Genomic DNA, 24,227 nt, shown 5'->3' with positions numbered 1-24,227 from the left:
TGTAAGCCTTAAAAACAAGCTATTGGGTAATTTCTGTTTTGAGACAGGTGTCATATTTACCCAATGACAGTGACTCCTAGTAAGTACCTTTCAATTGTCCCCTCAGTCTTCTAATGAAAGTATGTGTATGTATATATAAATATGAATAAAACAATATTCTTGAAGTTTGATTTTAAAAAAAAGGTTTGGAGAGTCTCTGTTTAAAATGGTCTTTGTCAAAACAGCCATGCCATTTCCAATAGTGAATATGACTGAAGGGCAAGGTCCAGTTCCATAAAGGACTCAAGTGTATCGAGATTGGTGGCTTAAAAGTTGCTTCATTCTGGCCGAGCGCGGTGGCTCACGCCTGTAATCCCAGCACTTTGGGAGGCTGAGGTGGGCAGATCACAAGGTCAGGAGATCGAGACCATCCTGGCTAATAGCGTGAAACCCCATCTCTACTAAAAATACAAAAAAATTAGCCGGGCATGGTGGCGGGCACCTATTGTCCCAGCTACTCGGGAGGCTGAGGCAGCAGAATGGCGTGAACCCGGGAGGCGGAGGTTGCAGTGAGCCGAGATCGTGCCACTGCACTTCACCCTGGGCAACAGAGTGAGACTGTCTCAAAAAAAAAAATAGATAAAAATAAAAAAAGTTGCTTCATTCTTAAGAAGTTATCTTTGAGCCCAGAAGATATTCATTTGATTCACAGAGGACATAAAGAGAAAGCTGAGATGCACTGCTAACTCGAAAGCTTTCACAAGCTAAACTCTACTTTCATTTTCACATATGCAATCATATCCTTTTTTTAGAATTCAAAGCACATATTGTCCATGTAATTAACATCTGAATTCAGAAATGTGCTTTCAGCTACCAAAGTGATTTTTTGGATCTTGAAAATGATTTAAAAAATAAAAAAGATAACACAAATAGATAAGCCTCTTGCCTTTTAAACCAAACATGAAAAAAAAAAAAAGGGTACAATCTCATTTTGAGAAAGTCAACCCAGAAGTAATTTCAAAAATGGAAACTTTTTTGAGACAGAGTCTCACTCTGTCACCCAGGCTGGAGTGTAGTGGCGCAATCTCAGCTCACTGCAACCTCCACCTGCCGGGCTCAAGCAATTCTTATGCCTCAGCCTTCCCAGCAGCTGGGATTGGGGGGGCGTGTACTACCACACCTGGCTAATTTTTTTTTTTTTTTTTTGAGACAAAGTCTAGCTCTGTTGCTTAGGCTTGAGTGCACTGGCACGATCTTGGCTCACTGTAACCTCTGCCTTCCAGGTTCAAGCGATTCTCCTGCCTTAGCCTCCCAAGTAGCTGGGATTACAGGCACCTGCCACCATGCCCAGCTAATTTTTGTATTTTTAGTAGAGATGGGGTTTCACCGTGTTGGGCAGGCTGGTCTTGAACTCCTGACCTTGTGATCCGTCCGCCTAGGCCTCCCAAAGTGCTGGGATTACAAGCATGAGCCACCACGCCCCGGCCATTTTTGTATTTGTAGCAGAGACAGGATTTTGCCATGTTGGTCAGGCTGGTCTTGAACTCCTGGCCTCAAGTGGTCTGCCTGCCTCGGCCTCCCAAAGTGCTGGAATTACAGGCATGAGCCACCACGCCCAGCCCAAAACAACTATCTTAATTTTTTACAAAAATTTCACCAAGAGAATTAGTGTCTACTTTTTTTGTGGGACAAAATCTTGACATCTACCCCAAAACTGATATCTATAACATTGTTCTTAATTTATTTGCACACAGATTAGGCAGCATTGTGACTTACTAAAATGAGACACTTTCTACCACACCACCATAATGTGTCAGCCAGCTAACGCTTTAATCAGTTCTTCCTGGACTTTCTCGTGCCACAGCAACCTATCTGTAGCAATGAATTATCTCCTGAAATAATTCTAATACTATTGTTTTATGCCTTTTTAGCAAGTCTGCGTATATGTTCCAGATTGATTTCTTTCAATGTTTTTCTTCACTTGATTTTTTTTAAGGTCACACAAATACTTTTATCTACCATTTAACAAAATGTTTTAGTTTTGTTATTACAAAACTCAATTCAGTCATGGTCTTCTGACTTGCTCAATACAAAAAAAGACCTGTTTTATATCATTATGGTTTCATCTATATGAAGTTTAGAAAAAAGCATCCCTAAACTACAGTGGCAGAGGGTACAAAAGTGGTTCCCTTGGGGTTACCAACTAGAGGGAACGAGAGAGAGCCTGTTGGGTGCTGGAAATGTTCTGCCTTTTTATCTAAGTGATGGTTATACAAACACATACATACAGATACATAAAATATGCATATTTATATATACATGCATATACATATAATAACCAAGTTGTAGACTTAAGATGTGTATGCTTTACTGTAAATAACTTATACCTAAATAAAAAAAGAACAAATCACCTTGCCACCAGCATTCTGAAGTTGCTTATGCAAAGACATCAGTTCTTGTTTTAAAGCCTCCTTTTCCTGCTGAGTCACTCGCAGGTCAGATTTCATCTGGGACATTTGCAGGTTTACATTCTGCAGGGTGTCTTCTAAATTCTGAACCTGTATCATGAGAATGATCTTTTACCACTACACAAACTTGTGGTTTCACCTCTAGCATGTTCAGGAATGAATAAGGACAAAAGAACTTTCAGGTCCCTTTGTTTCTCTTTACTAAATCAGTAGCTCAGGGGAAACCTAGGATAGTATGTATATTTACAGGATGTTAAATTATATTTAGGACAATGATGAACTATGTCTGGAGCAAGGTATTGCTGATAGTCATCTGGTAGATTACTAAATGGTATCTTACAGAACCAATGGGTACCAACTGGTATCACAAAAGATGGTTTCACTGAATTTTGTAGAAATTATGTTTTAGCCTGAGATGTTGGACTATAAAGGGCCCTCTTAGTTGAAAATAAAAATGTATACTTGCAGACTCCTATTCTAGGCTAGGCATGGTGGCTCACACCTGGAATGCCAGCACTTTGGGAGGCCAAGGCAGGAGGATCGCTTGAGCCCAGGAGTTTGAAACTAGTCTAGGCAAGATGGCAAGATCCCCATCCCTACAAAAATAAAAAGCCGAGTGTGGTGGCGTGCGCCTGTAGTCCCAGCTACCTGGAAGGCTGAGGTGGGAGAATCCTTTGAGCCCAGGAGTTTGAGGTGGCAGTGAGCGGTGATCCGGCCTGGGATACAAAGGGAGACCTCATCTCTTTTTTTTTTTTTTTTTTTTTTTTTTGGAGACAAAGTCTTGCTCTGTTGCCCGGGCTGGATGGAGTGCAGTGGCGTGATCTCGGCTCACTGCAACCTCCACCTCCCGGGAGCCATTCTCCTGCCTCAGCCTCCCAAGTAGCTGGGACTACAGGCGCCCACCACCACGCCTGGCTAATTCTGTGTATTTTTAGTAGAGACGGGGTTTCACTGTGTTAGCCAGGATGGTCTCGATCTCCTGACCTCATGATCCTCCTGCCTCAGCCTCCCAAAGTGCTGGGATGACAGGCATGAGCCACTGCGCCTGGCTGAGACATCACCTCTTAAAGAAGAATCCTATTTTACGCTAATATCGCATATAAATTCCAATTTGAAAAATTTAAATTCATAAAAGGAATGTTGATACAGATCTTTAAAATAGGGTATACACTGCCTTAGAAGTCCTATTTATAAATTAGGAACAAGCAGTCACTTTTACGCACTATTCTGAAGCCTTCATAATTAATAAACTTTGAGGGAAATATTATTTAAATTATGCCACAATATATTTGAAATATTTAAATCATTTTGTCACACTACATTTACTTTTTTTTTTTTTGAGATGGAGTGTCGCTCTGTTGTCTAGGCTGAAGTGTAGTAGTGTGATCTCAGCTCACTGCAGCCTCCGCCTCCTAGGTTCAAACAATTCTCCTGCCTCAGCCTTCAGAGTAGCTGGGACTACAGGCACGTGACACCACAACTGGCTTTTAAAAAAATTTTTTAGTAGAGATGAGGTTTCACCATGTTGGTCAGGCTAGTCTCAAACTCCTGACCTCAAGTGATCTCCCCACCTCGGCCTCCCAAAGTGCTGGGATAACAGGTGTGAGCCACCACGCCCAGCCTTGCCACGCTATAAACACATCAAACATTGGTCAAATTGAATCATTTGGAACCCTCTTACGCTACTTGCACCTGGAGCATTCTTTTTCCTGGGATTTTTGGTGGAAGATCTAGGAGAATACTAACTGTGAAGATGAAACAAGAATTGTCCACATACCTTTTCCTGAGAAGCCACCAGCTGTGACTTTAAGCTCGCACTCTCATGTTCCCAGGATTTCTGTTCCTGCTTCATCGTCTCAATTCTGTGCTCTAAAAGACTTGATTTTGCCAACTGTTTCAGGAAGGGGAAAAGAGGTAAGAGGGCATTTTTGCAAACATAGCTAGCCTTAATTTATATGCCTGCACTTACACTGTCAAGAATAAGCACCATCTATTTATGTGGGGGAGCAGGGCAAGGTCAAAGGAAATGGTCTTCCTGGCTCCAAATCAAGACAAACCAAAGACTGTTTTACACGTCTAATTTTGAGGAGTTGCTTCTTTTTGGAAATTTCCTATTTTTCTTTTCTATTGCTTCATGGTTTGAGGGTGGAAGATGGTAAGCTGGAAGGCTATTAAAAATCTCAAGAGCACACCACAGGAAGAAAACACAGAATATCTATTAAGGTAAGTGGGGGAAAAAGGTGGTGGTTTTGGATTTGCTAAGGAAGATACAAGAGAAAAAAAGTGTTTGTCTATAAAATTGACCTCAGATTATTAAACACATATTTATATTATAACAAAATAGTATAAAGTAGCACTGTGATATGATAATGAGCCAAATTTTATATTATCGAGTTTAATAATATAATTAGTAAACAACTAATTTAGACTCCATCAGTCTTGGCTGCAGGAAGTCTAGGGTCACAGAATGCCAAAGAAATGTTGCTCCAGGACACTCTGGAACAACAGACTACCACAGAAGGCCCCTGTGCCACTGTTCACAGAGAAAGGTTCATTATGGTGTGTATTGTATACGATGATGGCAAAGTCTTATTATTTTTACTACCTTATCAATACAGCTATTTAATTCCTCACTCAGAGCTTCCTTTTCTTTCAGCAGTTTTTCATTGTAGCTTAGAACACTAGAGACTTTTTGCTGGAAGTCAGAGAGATCGGGACATCTGTGCAGCTGTAAGAGATAAACAAATGAGCCATCCCATCATATCTCATGGCTGTAAGTACAAAGGGGTGCTTCTCAATAAGGCATTTTCACAGCTGCTGCTATTTGCCTATCTGTAGATATTTCAGAGGACATAAACTCTAGCAGAGACTATAATAAACTTCAAGGATTCCCTTCTGGCTTCTCTCTGCTCCCCAGCTGACTGTTGAAATGTCTGCTTAGGTAGATTCAACCAGACAGACATTGTTAAATAATGATCCTAGCTCTCCATTTTACCTTCAGGGTAAAATAACATACTGCCATTCTGTCATCAATTTAACACATGTAGCATATTACATTTTCCTCATGCTTTTAACTAGAAAAATGTTTTTCAAAAAATCAGTCAAGACTATAGAATTGGGCTGTGGGGGTGGCTCACACCTGTAATCCCAGCACTTTGGGAAGCCAAGGTGGGGAGGATCACTTGACGTCAAGAGTTTGAGGTCAGCCTGGTGAACATGGTGAAACCTCGTCTTTATTAAAAATACAAAAATTAGCCAGACATGGTGGTGCACGCCTGTAATCCCAGCCACTTGGGAGGCTGAGGCAGGAGAATTGCTTGAACCTGGGAGGTGGAGGCTGCAGTGAGCCGAGATGACTGCACTCCAGGCTGCATGACAGAGACCTGTCTCCAAAACAAAAGCACCCTAGAATTGGCACGGACCACATACAGGGTATGTGGCAAAACCCAAAGGCAAGTTTAAAGATAAAACCGTGTTTTCAGCTTGTTCCCTGTACTCTTCCTTTCAGAAGATGCCTACGCTGACTGGCCAGTAAAATGTTGTTGGTGTGAACACACTGGCTTTTCCTCTCTACTTCATGAAATCAAGACAAACCAAATACTGTTTTTATTCCTTTTCAACATCAATGCTGGTACTAATCTCATTTTGGGCTGGATACTTCTTCGTCAGGAGTTGGGGGTCAGGGGACATTCTGGACATTGTAGGATGTTTCACAGCGTCTCTGGCTTTATTCACAAGATGCCAGTAACCCCCCAGCTTCCAGTTGTGAAAATAAAAAATGTGCCCAGACGCTGATAAATGTTCTGGGGTGGGAGAGCAATCCTCACCCCCTCACCCTGTTGAGAACTCATGCTTTAAAGAAGCTATTTCTTATACTTAACCCTTTCCCATAGTTCATAGGTTTTTAACTTTCCTCTATTTCACTTGGCTGTTCAATTCTTTATTATTATGATTTTACGACCATCTTTCTACTTCCTGAACCTGAAATTCTTTCACATTTAGCTGTAGGAATAGACCTTCAGGGATGAATCTTGTCTTCAACTGGTGACAAATCCAGCACAGCTTACAAATCTGAACAAGTCAGAAGGATATAGGAAAATGTATTCTGAAATGCCTGGGCACTGGTTTAATAAAGGACCTTCTACTTTATCCACTGCCTTGCCTCCCCACCCTCCAGACACCCATAAAGCTTGATACCACTTTGGATGTCTGTAGACTGGCATGTGACTTCTGCTAATGCTATTTGTGTTTCCTTTCAGTGCAACAAATAACACACATAGATGTGCTTTGTGAACTCTGAATCACAGTAGCATACACAGTGACACATGCCTTCTAGGTCCACGTTGTATAACAGCAATGATAGGCTGATACTACCCTATTCTTGGCATCCAAAAGGATCCAGGTGCCTGATAAAACAGCTTTCTACCAAAAGCAGACCAGGCTATTTCTTCATCTCACTATACCAATGCCTCTGTTTAAAAAAATAAAATACATAAATAAATGAAAAGATGCTGATGACGTCCTCATCATGTTATTTTTCTCCTAGCTCTGCTCCTTTCCTTCTGTTCTCCAGCTTAGCAAAGCCACAAAGCACACATTTCCCATACTATGAATTTGAAACCAATCATTATCATCTAAAGGCTGAACAACAGATAGGCTTTCAAAAAGTCAAGGAAAAAAGGATGCTCAAGTTAATTAGGATAAAGTTGGTAATAACAGCCTTGGAATACTTCACCCCACAGAAAGGCCCTATGAGTTTTAACTTCTGTTATGTTTATCTGGACAGGCAACTTCTCTAGTCACAGCAGAACATGCATTTTGCATAGCAGTAGTTGACTTGAAAAGGTTCTTATAAAGCATTTATTACCAGTACTGTACTAGGCATTATGAAAGACACACATACCCCGAGGGTTTATAATGCTATTAAGAAAGCCAGACTCATAGGAGTCAATCAGATCCACATAAACATAACACCAGATGGTACAGACTCAATGTTTCCACATTCAGGAAAGGACAACTTTGTGCTTACAGGCTGAAGAGACAGATGTAAGACAGAAAATTTTATATGAGTGCCATCATCTGATGCTGAAGTAAACAAATGGAACAACTAAATTTTCCTACTATAAATCAGTATTGTTCCAATTGAAAGACTCCTGTAAATACTGAAAATTAGGACAATGTTTAGGACACAATTTTTTTTCCAACAATGCATTTCTCCATGGGAGGACATAATTTTTAAGTTGAGATCTCTTTCATATTTTCATATTTAAAAATAAGCCTTTTTTCTTATTTATTTTTTTTTGAGACAGAGTGTTCTGTCGCCCAGGCTGGAGTGCAGGGGCACAGCAGCGCAATCTCAGCTCACTGGAGGCTTGACTTCCTGACTTCAGGTGATCCTCCCATCTCAGCCTCCTGAGTAGCTGGGACTACAGGTGCACACCACTACGCCCAGCTAATTTTTTGTAGAGATGTGGTTTTGTCCTGTTGCCCAGGCTGGTCTCAAATTCCTGGCCTCAAGTGATCTGCCCACCTTGGCCTCCCAAAGTATTGGGGTGACAGGCATGAGCCACTGTGCCTGGTCTAAAGTTAAGCCTTTGAAACTTTGAAATAGGCTTCTGAAAGCCAAATTCCTAAGTGAGACTGCATGCCATCATGCTCTAGAACTGATGCCTCAGTTGCTACAGAAAAAGGCAGAAGGACCGGCTTCATCAGTGTCTCACAAATCAGTGTGAACAGAATTAGAAAAGTTATAAGCAAGATAGTCCCCCTCCTTTTAGACAAACATATGTTACTTTATCTATAACCTGACTGAGTGAAAGAACAACAATTTCTTAAACTGAAGTGGTTGGGATTCATTCATGATAATAGAATTTTAGAGTGGGCCGGATACAGTGGCTCACACCTGTAATCCCAGCACTTTAGGGGCTGACGTGGATGGATTGCTTGAGCCCAGGAGTTCGAGACCAGTCTGGCCAACATGGCAAAACCCCACCTCTACTAAAAACACAGAAATTATCTGGGTGTGGTGGCGGGCACCTGTAATCCCAGCTGCTCGGGAGGCTGAGGCACGAGAATTGCTTGAGCCTGGGAGCCAGAGGTTGCAGTGAGCTGAGATTGCACCACTGCACTCCACCCTAGGCAACAGAGGGAAGAAGGAAACTGTCTTAAAAAAAAGGGGGGGGGATTTTAGAGTGTACAACATATATAAGTTAGATGCATGGATAATTAGCAATAGCCTTTACAAATCTGATTTTGCCCTTTAGGTCCTCAACTTTGCCAAGCAGCAAGTCCTCAGCTACCAAGCTAGTTGATAGGACTCGGTACAAAAGACAACTGGTGGCTAGAAATACCAGCCCACCAGGAGCCCACCAGGTACATATTGTTCTGTGAACCCCCCTAAGCTGCACACAGCCTTACCTGTTTCATTTTCTCCAGTTCATCTTTGAGAAGGAGGTTTTCCTGTTCCACAATATGGGTCTGTATTTTAATTTCAGAGAGTTCTGCCTCTAGAGAAGACACTAAAGTGGAGGACTAAGAGAAAAATAAAAAAGTCAAATAACAGACATACATATTTAGACTGGGGAAACTTACTAAGTTCATTAAAGGCCACAGGAAGGAAATAATATGAACTCAATGACACTGTTTTATGACCATTTTTTATCCTTATACGTAAAAGACTTTCCACTTAAACGGCATGGAAAATTCAACACCACTTCATGCTAAAAACTCTCAATAAACTAGGTACTGATGGAACGTATCTCCAAATAATAAGAGCTATTTATGACAAACCCACAGCCAATATCATACTGAATGGGTAAAAGCTGGAAGCATTCCCTTTGAAAACTGGCACAAGACAAGGATGCCCTCTCTCACCACTCCTATTCAACACAGTGTTGGAAGTTCTGGCCAGGAATTTCTTTCTCAGTCAGGCAAGAGAAAGAAATGAAGGGTATTCAAATAGGAAGAGAGGAAGTCAAATTGTCTGTTTGCAGATGACATGATTGTATATTTAGAAAACCCCATTGTCTCAGCTCAAATCTCCTTAAGCTGATAAGCGACTTCAGCAAAGTCTCAGGATACAAAATCAATGTGCAAAAATCACAAGCATTCCTATATGCCAATAATAGTCAAATCATGAGTGAACTTCCATTCACAATTGCTACCAAGAGAATAAAAATACCTAGGAATCCAACTTACAAGGGACATGAAGGTCCGCTTCAATGAGAACTACAAACCACTGCTCAAGGAAATAAAAGAGGACACAAACAAATGGAAAAACATTCCATGCTCATGGATAGGAAGAAACAATATCATGAAAATGGTCATACTGCCCAAAGTAATTTATAGATTCAATGCTGTTTCTATCAAGCTACCATAGACTTTCTTCACAGAATTAGAAAAAACTACTTTAAATTTCATATGGAACCAAAAAGCCCATATAGCCACAACAATCCTAAGCAAAAAGAACAAAGCTGGGGGCATCACGCTACCTGACTTCAAACTCTACTACAAGGCTACAGTAACCAAAACAGCATGGTACTGGTACCAAAACAGATATATAGACCAATGGAACAGAATAGAGACCTCAGAAATAACGCCACACATCTACCACCATCTGATCTTTGACAAACCTGACAAAAGCAATGGGGAAAGGATTCCCTATTTAATAAATGGTGTTGGGAAAACTGGCTAGCCATATGCAGAAAACTGAAACTGGAACGCTTCTTTATACCTTATACAAAAATCAACTCAAGATGGATTAAAGACTTAAACAAAAGACCTAAAACCCTAACAACCCTAGAAGAAAACCTAGGCAATACCATTCAGGACATAGGTATGGACAAAGACTTCATGATTTCTAAGGTAAGTTTTGCATGTTTCTACACTGTAAAATTACTGTCTTTTTCTTGGAGGAGATACTTTGAGGCTATACAAATCCTGTTTCTCCTCAAACTTCTGCTTATTAATTCTAGCATCTATCAATGCATGTTGTCTACAACTTTTATTACTGGGGTGTTTGCCTAATGATGGTTTTCTATTTTCTTCATTTATTGGAATTAGAGCTGTTGTCTTCCCTCCCCGCTTAATTTTTTTATATCGATATGGACTCATATTTATTTATTCAGTTTTTTTGGTGGCTAGACAAGGTCTCACTCTGCTGCCCAGGCTGAAGTGCAGTGGTGCAGTCTTGGCTCACTGCAGCCTCAACCTCCCGGGCTCAAGCAATTCTCCCGCCTCAGCCTCCTGAATAGCTGGGACTATAGGGGCATGCCACCATGCCCCGCTAATTTTTTTTTTATTCTTTGTAGAGATGGGGTTTCACCATGTTGGCCAGGCTGGCTGCAAACTCCTGGGCTCAAGTGATCCACCTGCCTTGACCCCACAAAGTGCTGGGACTACAGGCATGAGCCACTATACCCTGGCTGGTATTTATTGTAGTCTATGTTTATTTCATAATTATTTTATTGTATACTATCATTTATTTTGGTGATCAAATTGTTCCAGCTTTGGCCATTAGGAGCCCCTTCAGCTAGGGGCCTGTGCCCTTTTGACATGTCCTGTCTTTTTTTCAAAGAAACACCTTTTTCCTTCTGGCCCCATGAGATGTTCCAGGCTTATCCTGTATTTTCTCTGCCCCAGCCCTAGAATCATTTTTCCAAGGAACCCTGGTTCCTTTTATAAGAGAATGGTGCTTACTTAGTAACCAAGATCTGGGCAATCCATGCATATATACACATCTATGTTTCTGTATCTATCTAGCTTTTTATATATGTTAGAAACCATGAATTTATACAAATAGATCTCAATCTAACATCAGAGGGCTCATCTTAGCATTCCCCATTGCCCCCCTTGCAACTTCTTCTCCAACAGTGAGAAATCTAGTTCTTATTGCTCACAACCTATTTACTTATTTGTTCAATTCTAGTAATACATATAGTTTCAGAATTACTAACCCATACCTCTCATGAGAATCCTGTTTACTGACTAGATTATCATAGCATGTAGGTACAGTTCATCTTGTCTTTAGCCCGGATAGTATCCAGTCAAGATACTAATTTCTGAATTACTTAAGATGATTGTTTTCTTCCCCAGTGTGGTTATATTATCCATTTATAATACAGTTAGGCTCATCTGTTCATGTATGTGCTCCCTTTGGGTTTCTTCCTCCACCACTACCATATTGATTAGTTTTACTTGTGTACTTATTTTGGGGGTAAGTGAAGAGTATGTGAAACATCATTGTGGTTCTAAGAGCTATATGAAAAGATAAACTCAGAGAAGTGTCACTGGCCTTTCTTGTCCCTTCTAGCGCATTCTCATTCCTCTGTTCCATCCCTTTCCCATCCGTCCTTTTTAGTTTCTGGTTTATCATTCTTATGTTTCTTTTGCACAAATGAGCAGACATGTATTTTTAATATCCCTTTCTAATACACACAAAGGCATTCTATAGATAACTTTTTTGCACTTTTTTTTCACTTAACAGTATGTCTTGGAAATCATTTCATATAAATAGGGATTTCTTTTCTTCCTTTAACAGCTACACAATATTACTTCATGGTATGGACATACCCCCCACATTTATTCACCTCTTCTCCTACATATCAGCATCTATGTTGTTTCCACAATTTTGCAATTGGAAACAGTGCTGCGGTGAGTAACCCTCTGCGTACGAGTTTTCATATTGTTGGGATAGATTCCTAGAAGTGAGATTTCCAGGGCAAAAGCTAGGTACACATGTAATTTTGTTAGGTATTGTCAAATTCACCTACAAAAAGGCAGATCAGTTTGCATTCTCCCAGCAAAGTATGAAAGAGTATGTTTCCCCACAGCCTTGCCCACAGAGCATGCTGTCATATTTTAAAACTGATGCCGGTCTTACAGGTGAGAAATTATACAACAGTGTTGTTTTAATTTGCGTTTCTCTACTTATGAGTGATTCTGAACATTTTTCCATAGATTTGAGGGCCATTTTAATCATTTTATTTTATTATTTAGAGATAGGGTCTCACCCAGGCTAGAGTGTAGTGGTGCAGCCTCAAGCTCCTGGGCTCAAGGCATCCTCCGGCCTCAGCTTCCTGAGTAGCTAGGACCACAGGTGTGCGCCACTGCACCTAGCCAATTTTTAAACTTTTTTTAGAGATGGAGTCTTGCTATGTTGTCAAGGCTGGTATTGAACTCCTAGGCTCAAGCTATTCTCCTGCCTTGGCCTCCCAAAGTGCTGGGATGACAGGTGTGAGCCACCACGCCTGGCCCATTTTTATCTTCTGTGTGTGATTTATTTGTTCGTATGTTTCTCCCATTTTGCTATCAAATTTTTGGTCCCATGTCCCTCTATTTTTAAGAGTTCTTTACTAATAGGGATATTAGGCCTTTTTACTGTGGTATATGTTGTGAATATTTTCTCCTAGTTTGTCAGTTGTCTTCTAACTTTGTTTATGGTATTTTATTGCCATGTAAATATTTTTTTAACATATAAGCAATTTTTTCTTTTATTGCCTCTGGTTTTTGAGTTACAGTTAAATAGCCTTTCTTTACACCAGGGTTAAAGACAAATTCACCTATATTTTCTTCAAGTATTTGTATAGTTTAATTTTTTTATATTTAGTCTCCCAATCCAATTAAGTTTATCCTTGTGCATGGAATGAAATACAGGTCTAATTTTATCTGCTTCCAAATGTCTACTCAGTTGTTCGGGCACCATTAATGAAAAAGTCCATCTTTACCCCAGTGGGTTGAGAAGCGGCCTTGGCTATATACTATGTTTCCATTTGTATTTGGGTCTAATTCTAGCCTTTCTATTCCACTTATCTACTTGTCTGTTCATGTGCCAGGACCATACTGTTTTAATTACTAAGGCTTTATGTTTAAGGAAGTTTAATACAAACATTTCTTCTATTTCTTGGGATTTCCTCAAAAAAAAAAAAAAAAAAAAAAAAAAAAAAAAGCTGCCGGATGGCTACAGACCATACCTGCACTTTACAACGTTCCAGTTCTTCTTTCAGATTAAACTTCTCTTGTTCCTGTTCCTCCAATGCACTGTTTCCTGGCTCTTTTTCCTTCTGGCATAGCATTTCTGTTAGACGTTGATTAAGTTCTTGCAGTTTTTCCTGGTTTTGAGAGTTCTTTTGGCTAAGTTCTGTATTTTCCAAATCCAACTGTTGGTTTTTGATTTGTAATTCTGAAATCTAATTAAAATTAAAATAAGTTTTTAAAACTTGTTACCCTACTTGTGCTAAAAAAAAACAGATCTAGAGACATAATTGTCTTTTCCCTCTCTATGTAAAGTTTAAAATATATATATATATATTTCAAAACAGAAATAATACACACTCATTATTACAAATTCAATCCATTCAGAAGTGTATGAAGAAGTGAGACACTCAGTCTAACCCCACTCTACAGGGGAGCCCATTGTCCACAGCTGGATACGTGTCCCTCCAGATCATTTTCTATGCATATACAGAACCCATACACACATACAGATTCTTTTCTTCTCTTTAGCAAAAATTTGGAAATTTTATGTTTGGACAGCTTTCTTTTTCTACTTATAATATCTTAAAGACTCTTTCCAGGCCAGGCACGGTGGCTCACGCCTGTAATCCCAGCACTTCAGGACGCCGAGGCAGGCGGATCACCTGAGGTCAGGAGTTTAAGACCAGCCTGGACAATATGATGAAACCCCATCTCTACAAAAATACAAAAATTAGCCGGGCGTGGTGGCGTGTGCCTGTAATCCCAGCTACTCAGGAGGCTGAGACAAGAGAATCGCTTGAACCCAGGGGGCAGAAGTTGCAGTGGGCTGAGATCGCGCCATTGCACTCCAGCCTGGGCAACAAGAGTGAAACTCCGTCTCAAAAAAAAAGACTCTTTCCAAGTCAGTGTGCTCAGCAGCCACCACATACTCTACTTTTGATTGGCTATAGGATATTCCATGTAGTAAGATATTCCATAATGCATTTATCTGTTCCCACATTGATAAAGTTTTTAAAATCATTATTTCTTTTAAATGGATCTTTTAGAAAATCCATTTATACATGGTAGCATTTTGTATTTAGAATTATTTTTTAGAAGTAGGATTGCTAGGTTAGAAGATCTGTATACATACATATGTTCATTACTGTTTCAACAGATACCTCCAATATGTCTTCCTCACAGTGCTACCACCTTATAATCCTAACAACAATGCATGGGCACAGTCATTTCCTCACATCCTTTTAAATACTAGATTACTTTTTGCTAATTCAATAGGTTAAAAAAGAAACACACTGAATTTGCACTTCTCTAATCACTAATAAGGCTAACCATCTTTTGTATTTTTTTTTTTTCCTGTGACTTGACCATTCACATAGACTGCCTATATTTCAACTGGATTTTCCCATTTATTTGTAAGAGTCCAAAATACATTTTGGATGTTAACACCTTGTCTATTTCAAGTGCTGAAAATACTCTTTCCCAATATGTCCTTGTCTTTTGACTGCTTCAGACAGATTCTTAAACGGCCTTCCCTTTTTATAACTGCATGTTGTAAGATTACACAAATTGAGCACTGAATGGCACCAGCTATCTAAATAAATTGTAATTCTGTGAAATGATATGCTGATTAGCTGGCATTCTGTATATGTGAAATTCTGTCCCTTAACTTTCTGCTTTCAATCATGAAGAAAAAGGGAGGGCTAACATTAACTGAAACTGCACAAAGGCTAGAGCTAATATTTCGTAGGTATGGTTTTAGAGGTATCACCTCCCCAACTCTGCTGATTATAAAGCTTTATTAAGCACTTAGGGCCTAGAATAATATATACATTATTTAACATAAAACAGGAAGCTAAGTTTAGAGTTAGTATGAGGTAAGTTTCCATTTTCAAATTCAGAATTTACAACCTTCCCATCATTAGCTATACGTTATTCATTACCGTGTGCTGTAAATTTATAAATTTCAAAAAAAGGGAAAATTTTGGAGTCAAAAAACATTGAGAAATATTAAGTATTCCTTACCTGTTTCTTTAAATTTTCAACTATCTTCTGAACTGCAGCATTTTCTTGTTTTACAGTTTCCGTCTTTTGCCTAAAGGAATGATGAAAATAAAATTTAACGGTTAGACTTTAAAAGTTGATGTAAAAGAATTTTAGTCTTTGCAAAAATGTCTTAGGAAAATGTAAGTATATGTCTTACCACATTTCTTCCTGAGATCCATTTAATTTCCCTAATTTCAGGTTAGAAATGCTATCTTCTTCATTTAAAGTAGTAATTTCATTTCTCAAAATAGAATTTTCCTGTTGAAGCTTTTCAGATTCATATCTGAAGCACAGAGATTGAAAAAAATAGTTACAAGGCAGTCATCTGGCATCTTTGGAAAATATTTTCTAGTAACTTCCAAAAGGATGAGTATTCAATGCCAGTTAAAGAGAAAAGTCTAAATTAGTAGTCTCTTAGTACTTGGAAATCAAGTTATGACATATTGACACATTTCTTTTGGGAAGTAAGAATTTCACTAAAAGATGTTAGAGAAGTGTAACTAAAAAAACCTTAAGCCTGGAGAAATGAATCGAGACTCAATGCTCATTCTGGTTGTTGATTTTTCTCAATGGCAAGCATATTGCTTTGAGCAAATGACTTCATTTATCTCAGTCTCAAGTCCTACCTGTTCTGAATACACATAAGCCACGTTACAAAGCTATATTAGCTTAGTTTTAGGCCCCTGGGTACCTAGGGAAAGAAAATTCTCTATGTAAATCAAAGGGCCATAATGAAATATGTACACTGTTTACTTCGTGATTTTATTCATCTCATTATATTCTGATTTTTAGGACTAAAAATGGTCTGAAGAAGAGGAAAAACTATATTCAGAATTAAATTATTCCAGAGACATTTCAAACATCCTTTAATAGTTTACAAGTTTTTTGTTTTTTTTTAAACAAATTTGCTGGAAGACTATGCAATTATATTTTACAATGTCAAGTGGACAGTGGTTCAAATTAGTTCTACCTTTATCTCTGCTTTTCAAGCATATTTATTAGAATCTGGAGGCTCCTCAAATTATATGTTCTAAGATAAATTTCCACTGTTTTGTTTTGTCTCTTTTTTTTTTTTTTTTAAGAGACAGGGTCTTACTCTGTCACCCAGTCTGGAGTGCAATGGCATGATCATGGTTCACTGCAGCTTTGACCTCTCAAGCTCAAGCAACCCAACCCGCCCACCTCAGCCTCCCAAGTAGCCAGGACCACAGGTGTGCACCACCACACCCAGCAAACATTTATTTTATTTTTCTGTGGAGGCAGTCTTGCTATGTTCCCTAGGCTCATCTGGAAACTCCTGGCCTCAAGAAATCCTCTTGCCTTGGCCTCCCAAAGAGTTGAGATTGCAGACGTAAGCCGTGGTGCCTGGCCATTTGCACTGTTTATGGGTTATCAGCATGTGCTTCAAGTGATATGAGTACAAAACTATAAAGACAGAACATTTTTTCTATATTAGCATAAGAAATGAGTTCTTATCTACTAAGTTAATAATACACAAAAAGTCATTCATTTGTATATAATGTGTTTCCTCAAAATGAGGAAAGTAACACTTAGCCAAATGAAGTAAGTGCTAGAAAAAAGTTAAAGAGGTACATTGAGGATGCATGTGGTTAAATAGCAAACACTGGCCATTGTGAACTTTCACACCCCATATGAACATTTGTTTGCTACAGAGGAAGGGAATGCCTCCTAAACAAGGTTATTTTATTTGTTAATACGGCACAGAAGCAGAAGGAAGTCTAGAGAGTACTGCTCTCTTCTTGAAGACTAATAGGTTAGTTTCTCTAGACACAGCAAGCAACGGAAGTTAGATCTGGTGAGGCTCTGTGGGATTCGTGACGTCTAGAAGGTACATACATTACCTCAGAAGTTCAACTTTTTGCTGCATCTCACTGCAGGTGATCTGCAAGTCATGCATCATGGCCTTCAGCTCTTCCTCCTTTTCTCCTTGAGAAAGTACATCTTTTTGCTTAACTAAAATAGTGACTCTCTCCTTCAACTTCCTAGTCAGCTCCTGTAGCTTTGTTTTCTCCAGTTCTAACTCTGCTATTGTGGCCTGACGCTGAAAATGTTTGTCTTGAAAGCCTAGGAGAGTAGTGTTTTCCTCCAGTATAACTTGATTCTGTACTCTTGGCCTTTCTTGATGTGTCTGAATTGTTCCATGTAACCAGGCAATTTCATGTGCTTTTACTTTTTCCAAGAGCTGTGTATTCCCCTGCTCAAGGTACTGGTTTTCTTGCTTACATTCTTCTATGACATGATGTACACTCCTAACCCTGGGCACACACTCTTCCAGTGTCTGATTGAGCTGGAGTATATTTGCATCAGGTTCGACTTCCAGGTTCTCTAAACTGGCTTCCCATAAGCAGCAGTCACACCGCTGGACCATGCTTTCCTGCAGCTTCTCAATCTTTCCTTGAAGTCTCAAAACCAGAACATTCAGCTCCTCATTTTCTATTTTGACCTCATCGTAACTCTTTTCCAGGCTAAGGAATGTTTCAGTGACCTCCTCCATTTTCTTCAGCTCATCCTGCAACCTGAAAACTTCTGCAGTGAGTTCTTTGTTATTTTCTAGTGCCTCATCATAGCGTGTCTCCATCATTCTCAGCTCTTCCTGAAGGCAGTCATTTTCTTGGCTCACATCTTCATACAACAGCTTATATTTGGGAGAAGCCTCAGGGATTCTCTCAAGCATCTTTAGTTTCTTTTTTAGCACAGAAACATCAAAAAGTAGGTCCTGTTTCTTTTCAGAAGCTCGATCACAGTCCGCACATAACATCATTAGCTGTTCCTGAAGCTGACTAATCTGATTCTTCAGCTCCCAGGATTCAGTCCTCGTCTCTTCACTGTTTTCAAGCTCGGAAAAACCCTCTACTGAAGCTTCAGACTCCTCTATTTTGACTTCCTTCCTCTGAACAGAGCTCGTCCCTGTACTTCCCAGGTCCCGGACCTCATCATCTTCCAGGTCACTTAGGACATGCCGCCTGGTCACACCTTCTACTTGCTTCGTTCGATTTTGCTGCAAAAACGGCTCTGTTTGTTCCGCAGTATCTCCAAAAAACTCAGTAGCTGGTTCATCCAAACAAGAAGACATTACTAACCCTGGCTCTAACTTTTGTAGCCTCTGTTGCAATCTGGAAATTTCAGTAGCCATTTTCACATTTTCCTTTACTGCCTGTTCATGAGCTCTCTGTAGACTTAAGAGGACGTCCCCATTTTCTTCCAACAGCTGCTCTCCTTGCTGAAGCAGGGACAGGGCTCCATCTCCTTCCACCTCCTCCTCTCCTATCACCTGGGAACCACTCTGAAGCGTGGAGAGAGGAGATGCTGCCTGCTGCATTTCCTTTATTTTACTCTTAAGTCTGGAGATTTCTGTGCTCATCTCAGCTCTTTCTCGATCTGCTTTCTCACAGGTTGTTTTGTGAATGTTCTCCATGGCCAGAAGCTTAGACATCATTTCCTGCCTTTCCTGGTCATGTTCCATTTCTAGTCTTTCCAGCCGCTGGCTGGCCAACTGCTCCGAGGCCCCTGCCTGGCACAGGGCCTCCTCGCGCTCCCTCAGTTCTCGCTCGTGACTGCTCTTCAGCTCGAGAATCTGGTCGGACAGCAGGCTTTGCTGGGTTTCAGATACATTCCTTAGGTCTTCCAGGTCTTGGAGTAGCTGCTCTCTTTCGACAACCATGCTGTTCAAATGTTCTTCGTATGTTTTCTCCAGCATCTCTCTCTCCTGCGTTAGGACCAGAGAAGTTGCTTTCTCTCTCTTAAGAGTCTCTTTCAGCAGCTCCTGGGCTTCCGCACACTCCTGGGTGAGCTCGTCCTTCTCAAACTCCCACTGGGATTTCTCCTCGCGCTGCTGTTCCCGGAGGTCCTTCAGCTCTTGGCGGTAGCGCCCTTCCAGGCTTTGCAGAGCGCTTTCACACCTCTCAGTGACTTTCTGACAATCAGACTGAAACTGGGCTTCTATCTGAGAGGTTCTTCTATTACACTCTGTTTCCATTTTTTCCCTAAATATAGTCAACATACAGCATTATTGAAACTGCCGCCAACTCCAGAAGCAAACAAAAACCATTTTCCCATGCACTGAGAAAGCTGCTAAGCAAACAACTGACATACTCCCTAAAAACGGTCTTAACTTACTCCTGTGTGATTCATTTATACTGGAAAGGGATCTCATTTCTGAAAGCTAAGACTGGCAGCCATAATTCATTTAAAAGACTTACCTCTCTCTGGAGCTAGGGGGAAATCTTAGAAACTAATTTCTCTGGCATACTCCCGGATGTATTTGTTTATGGATTTTTAAACCAAAGACAAAAGACCAAATGCATATTAATCTAATCCGTAACTTGGGAAATATATACCATTCCTTCATGTTAATTAAGCATGCATTATAGGATATCAGTCACATAAATGACACATATTAACAAATTCATTCTGCTTTTGCTTCTTATTTAACAAAGTAGCACCAAGTCAATCAGGATGTGATGAAACAAAGTCCTCAAACAAACCTGGGACTTCACATGAGGAAGGTAAGCACGAAGTGCTGTTTCTTAACTCTGGTAGGAAATGTAATCTTGCCTGGGGTCCAGTTTAGCTTTTCTCAGAAAGCAACATGATTGAACTAGGAAGGAGCCACTTTTGGGATAATCTTATCCTCCTCTTGAGCCTTATAAGATACAATAAATCTGAATACAAGGAATACTTTCCTCTTTTACAAACATAACAAAATAAAAACAGTTCCAATCATCCCAAGGTAGGTTCACATCAAAACAATGGCAAAAGTAGTAAAAAATATTTAAAAGAATCTACTCAATCAATGGGCTACTATGCCTTCTGATTTCTCCAAGTCTCTTAAGCGACTGGCACTTTTTTTTTTTTTTTGACACGGAGTCTCGCTTTGTCGCCCAGGCTGGAGTGTAGTGGCACGATCTCAGCTCACTGCAAGCTCCGCCTCCTGGGTTCATGCCATTCTCCTGCCTCAGCCTCCCAAGTAGGTAGGACTACAGGTGCCCACCACCACGCCCAGCTAATTTTTTTTGTATCTTTAGTAAAGACGGGGTTTCACCGTGCTAGCCAGGATGGTCTTGATCTCCTGACCTCATGATCCCCCCACCTCGGCCTCCCAAAGTGCTGGGATTACAGGCGTGAGCCACTGCGCCCAGCTGCAACTGGCACTTCTAATGCCCTGAGGGATGGCAGCACAGGTAGCTCCGTTTCCCTTCACTTTCTTACCTTCCCTCCTGAAGCTCCTTTTGGTGCTTTTCCAAGAGCTCTTTTCTTAACTCCTCTTTCTCAAGAGTGTGCTTCTCTACCAGGCTCGTCAGCTGCTCCTGGTGAAACCGCTCTAGTTCCTGAGTCAAGCCTCTCACCTTCTCTTCTGTCCAGGCGCGACTCTGAAGGCCTTCCCTCTCCTGCTCAAAGCTTGCTTGAGCCTGCGCCAGTCTAGCCTTGAGCTCCATCTCATGTTCCAGCCTCAGCTTCTCCTGCAGGTGAGTCTTTTCCTCCTCAAGCTTCGCTTGCAGTTGTTTCTTCTCCTCCTCATGCCTGCAAGTGGCCTCATGATGTGCCTCCTTGAGTACTGCTGCTTGCCCCTGAAGTTCAGCAATTTCATTTTTAAGGTCACTTATTTGTTTTTCCAAGGTGTGCATTTCATTCTCGTGCCTTTGCTTCATGTTCTCCTGTGCCTTCTTGCAGCTGACAATGGTTTCATCCAGCTGCTTTTCATAATGGTGCACCTGAAGGCAGAGAGTGACAGCACCACAAGATTACTCAGCTCAAGGCCACTGAAAGAACAGTGATGGAGCAGCAAGTACTTTTTTTTTTTTTTTCCTACAAGACATTTCTCATTTCCTGATCTTGTTTTAAAGTAACTGAATTCAACGCTTTAAGTAAGATATTTAAGTCAGGCATGGTTTACATATCTCTTTGAATTGGCTGAATTTTATTAGTCTCTGAACAGCTCTATTAAGAACTGAGCAGCCATTACACATAGCTACCCTCTGTCTTCCCGTGCATCCTTTCCAACTGTAAACTTAAGTCTTGAAACACATATTTTTTGAGACAGGCTCTCACTGTGTCACCCAAGCTAGAGTACAATGGCATGATTATGGCTCACTGCAACCTTCCATCTCCTGGGCTCAAGCAATGCTCCCACCTCAGCCTCCTGAGTAGCTGGGACTACAGGCACACACCACCTTGACCTGCTAAATTTTTTTTTTTTTTTTTTTTTTTTTTAGAGATGGGGTCTCACCATGTTGCCCAGACTGGCCTTGAACTCCTAGGCTCAAGTGGTCTGCCCACCTCGACCTCCCAAAATGTTGGGATTACAGACGTGAGCCACTGTATCCAGCTGTGTCTTAAAATATTTAATTAAATTCAAATATTTATTGAACACCTATCAGGTACTTGCAGGCCTCAGAACATAATACTCTGGGTAAGACATGGTCCCTGCTATCCAGGAGAAACCAGTCTAGACATGGATATGACAACTATAAGTATAGTAGGCGGCAGAAAATAAAAGGTATAGAAAAAACAGCTACCATGTAACCCAGGGATTCAGTGGAGGGAAAAATCACATTTTAGTTGGAGAAATTCAAGAATGGCTTCATGCAAGAGGCAGCATTAGATATAAATCCTGAAGGGTAAGTAGACTTTCAAGAGGCAGAAAGAAACTAATGTCAGCATAGTTTGTAACAGCACAAGCAAAAGAGGACAGAGTTTGATGGACAACTGGGAATTACCCAGTTCAGCTGGAGGATAAGGTAACTCAAAAGAATGGTGTAAGAGAAAACTGGAAACGTAAGTTGAAGCCTCATGGTAAAGAGTTTAGAGGCCAAGGTTCAGAACTTGTACCTAATTTAGTAGGCAATGCAACATCAAAGGGCTGTTTTTGGTTTCATTGAGATGTTTTTAAAAAATAAATTGAGAGATAATATAATGGGTTTCAAGCTTCAAGTTCCACGATTGCCAGGGCTGAAGATATTACATTTTGGAGAAACTCTCCAGAAAACAAAGGGCCTGGCTATCACCCTACAAAACCATCCTGAGCATGTGGGTTCCCAACATAGAATGTGCTGCTCTATGAGAAAAAGGAATTGGAAATGCCCTACACACATAAGGCTGTCAGAGCCAAAAGAAATTAGAGAAGTGGATTGGTGGGAAGGACTTACTTTATCTTCGAGTTCCAGTCTGAGGCAGCATATGTCCCTGTGATGTTGTTCTTTCATCTGTTCAATGACCAGCTCTGCCTCAATGCTCATATTCAATGGATTGCATTCTTCAGAACCGAGCCCTGAAAACACATGGGACGCATTGATCCTGCAGCAGGTTCTTTCAATAACACAATGTGGCATCTGAGGAGGGACATCCAGTTTAACTAAGGAATTGTTTTCAGCCTGAACTGCCATAGATGTGAACTAATAGGAAATCAGGAAAGTAGGAAATTAACAGAGGCCAAGAGAAGTCTTTTCTCTTTTCAAGCATTAGGGCAAACAAGAAGAAATGAAGGTGAACAGATTCTTTCAGCTACAGGCAGTGGAAAAAACCTTAATAGAATCCATCTCTTAGAACAGTAGGTGGTGGTGGGGGTGGAAATTGTTGCTTAAACGTGGCTACCTCCTAATGAAACTGCTGCAAATTGAGGTAATAGCATGAGGTAGTTTGATCAAACCAACCAGACTCCTACCCATCCAACAAATACTGAATGACGATGTGGCAGGAAAATGAATGGCCAGCATACTAGTTGTTATGCCCTGAGGAGTTAGCTTCATGGGTTACACTATCCACAACCTATCACCCAAAATTACAGAAGACTGGCTATTTCCTATGAATTTCCTGGAGTGTGGGTAGATCCCCATTTTAAATTATCAGCTAAATTTTTTAAAAATAGGGCATAGGTTAGGAACCAGGATACAGGCAGTTGTGGGTAGAAATTCTTAACTCACGCATAAGCTCATCTCTGCAACTGCCCATGATGATGACTAAGAATGACACTAAAAATGCGAAGCATAAGTTGGGGGCTGAGCTTGTATATAGAAGAAAAGATTATGACTAATCTCTTAAGGCAGTGGGACCCAAAATAGCTTTGCATGTGGGGATACACAGGCAGATGGGAGAAAGGAACTTTCTTGGGTATAGGTCTAGCAGCTGCAACTGGCAGTCTTGCTTTGGGTCTTCCCTTCATATTTGATGGCATATTCCCAACTGAGAAGTAACACTCAGGGTGTGAGCCACACCACGATGGTACAGCTTCTTGTCCCCATGAGGAACAACCCTAACACTTGGCCATCTATGGAAAAGTCCATAACAGCTGCCGAGATATATCATATTGTGAGATCCTCAGACTAGAATGAGCTAAGAATCAGAAGGGAGGTATTAAGGCCTCTTCGTCCCCTCCCTCCCCAATCTGTTAATTATTCTGCAGTAAGAGGAGGAAAAACAACATGTGTAAGAATGACACTCCTATCCCAAGTAGCACTGGGGAAAGTTATTTATAACAGAATGACTGATTATGAGCTTTCTTTGAAATTTAAACTCAACATCCCCAAGAAAAGAGGCAGGCTATCGGGAGAGAGGAAAGGAACTCATTGTTAATGTGGGAGGCTCCCAAACTCTGCCTTCCAAACTTGCCACTCAAAATCTTCCTCAAAGGCCCAGGAGGCCAGTCTGTAATTTATCTTCTTCGTTCTGCTGAGGTAATACAGACATTCAACACAGCCAGTATAAGAAAACCAGCTTTGGATTCTGTAGTTTCTGGCTGGCCTGCTC

General features: G+C 40.6%; 1 protein-coding gene across 10 annotated transcripts in view; it reads right to left on the bottom strand.

The window, feature by feature from the left end:
• The window catches only part of NIN (ninein), a 109,021-nt gene that overhangs the window by 19,640 nt on the left and 65,154 nt on the right, over positions 1–24,227 (bottom strand). For 7 of the 10 annotated variants that reach the window (XM_050796855.1, XM_050796858.1, XM_050796859.1 and 4 more), the window contains 10 exons: positions 22,631–22,752; positions 20,694–21,196; positions 17,327–19,468; positions 15,622–15,747; positions 15,444–15,513; positions 13,418–13,633; positions 8,865–8,978; positions 5,053–5,175; positions 4,225–4,338; positions 2,391–2,537 (listed from right to left, as the gene is read on the bottom strand). In XM_050796855.1, coding sequence (XP_050652812.1) covers positions 2,391–2,537; positions 4,225–4,338; positions 5,053–5,175; positions 8,865–8,978; positions 13,418–13,633; positions 15,444–15,513; positions 15,622–15,747; positions 17,327–19,468; positions 20,694–21,196; positions 22,631–22,752 — 3,677 coding nt within the window. The remainder of the gene's footprint in view (positions 1–2,390; positions 2,538–4,224; positions 4,339–5,052; positions 5,176–8,864; positions 8,979–13,417; positions 13,634–15,443; positions 15,514–15,621; positions 15,748–17,326; positions 19,469–20,693; positions 21,197–22,630; positions 22,753–24,227) is intronic. The other 3 variants (XM_050796863.1, XM_050796864.1, XM_050796862.1) reach the window with 1 other exon arrangement.

The sequence above is a fragment of the Macaca thibetana genome, chromosome 7 (genome assembly GCF_024542745.1).
Source record: "Macaca thibetana thibetana isolate TM-01 chromosome 7, ASM2454274v1, whole genome shotgun sequence".
NCBI lineage: Eukaryota > Metazoa > Chordata > Mammalia > Primates > Cercopithecidae > Macaca > Macaca thibetana.
The sequence above is the reverse complement of the archived record's forward strand: the minus strand, read 5'-3'. Positions and strand labels throughout refer to the sequence as shown.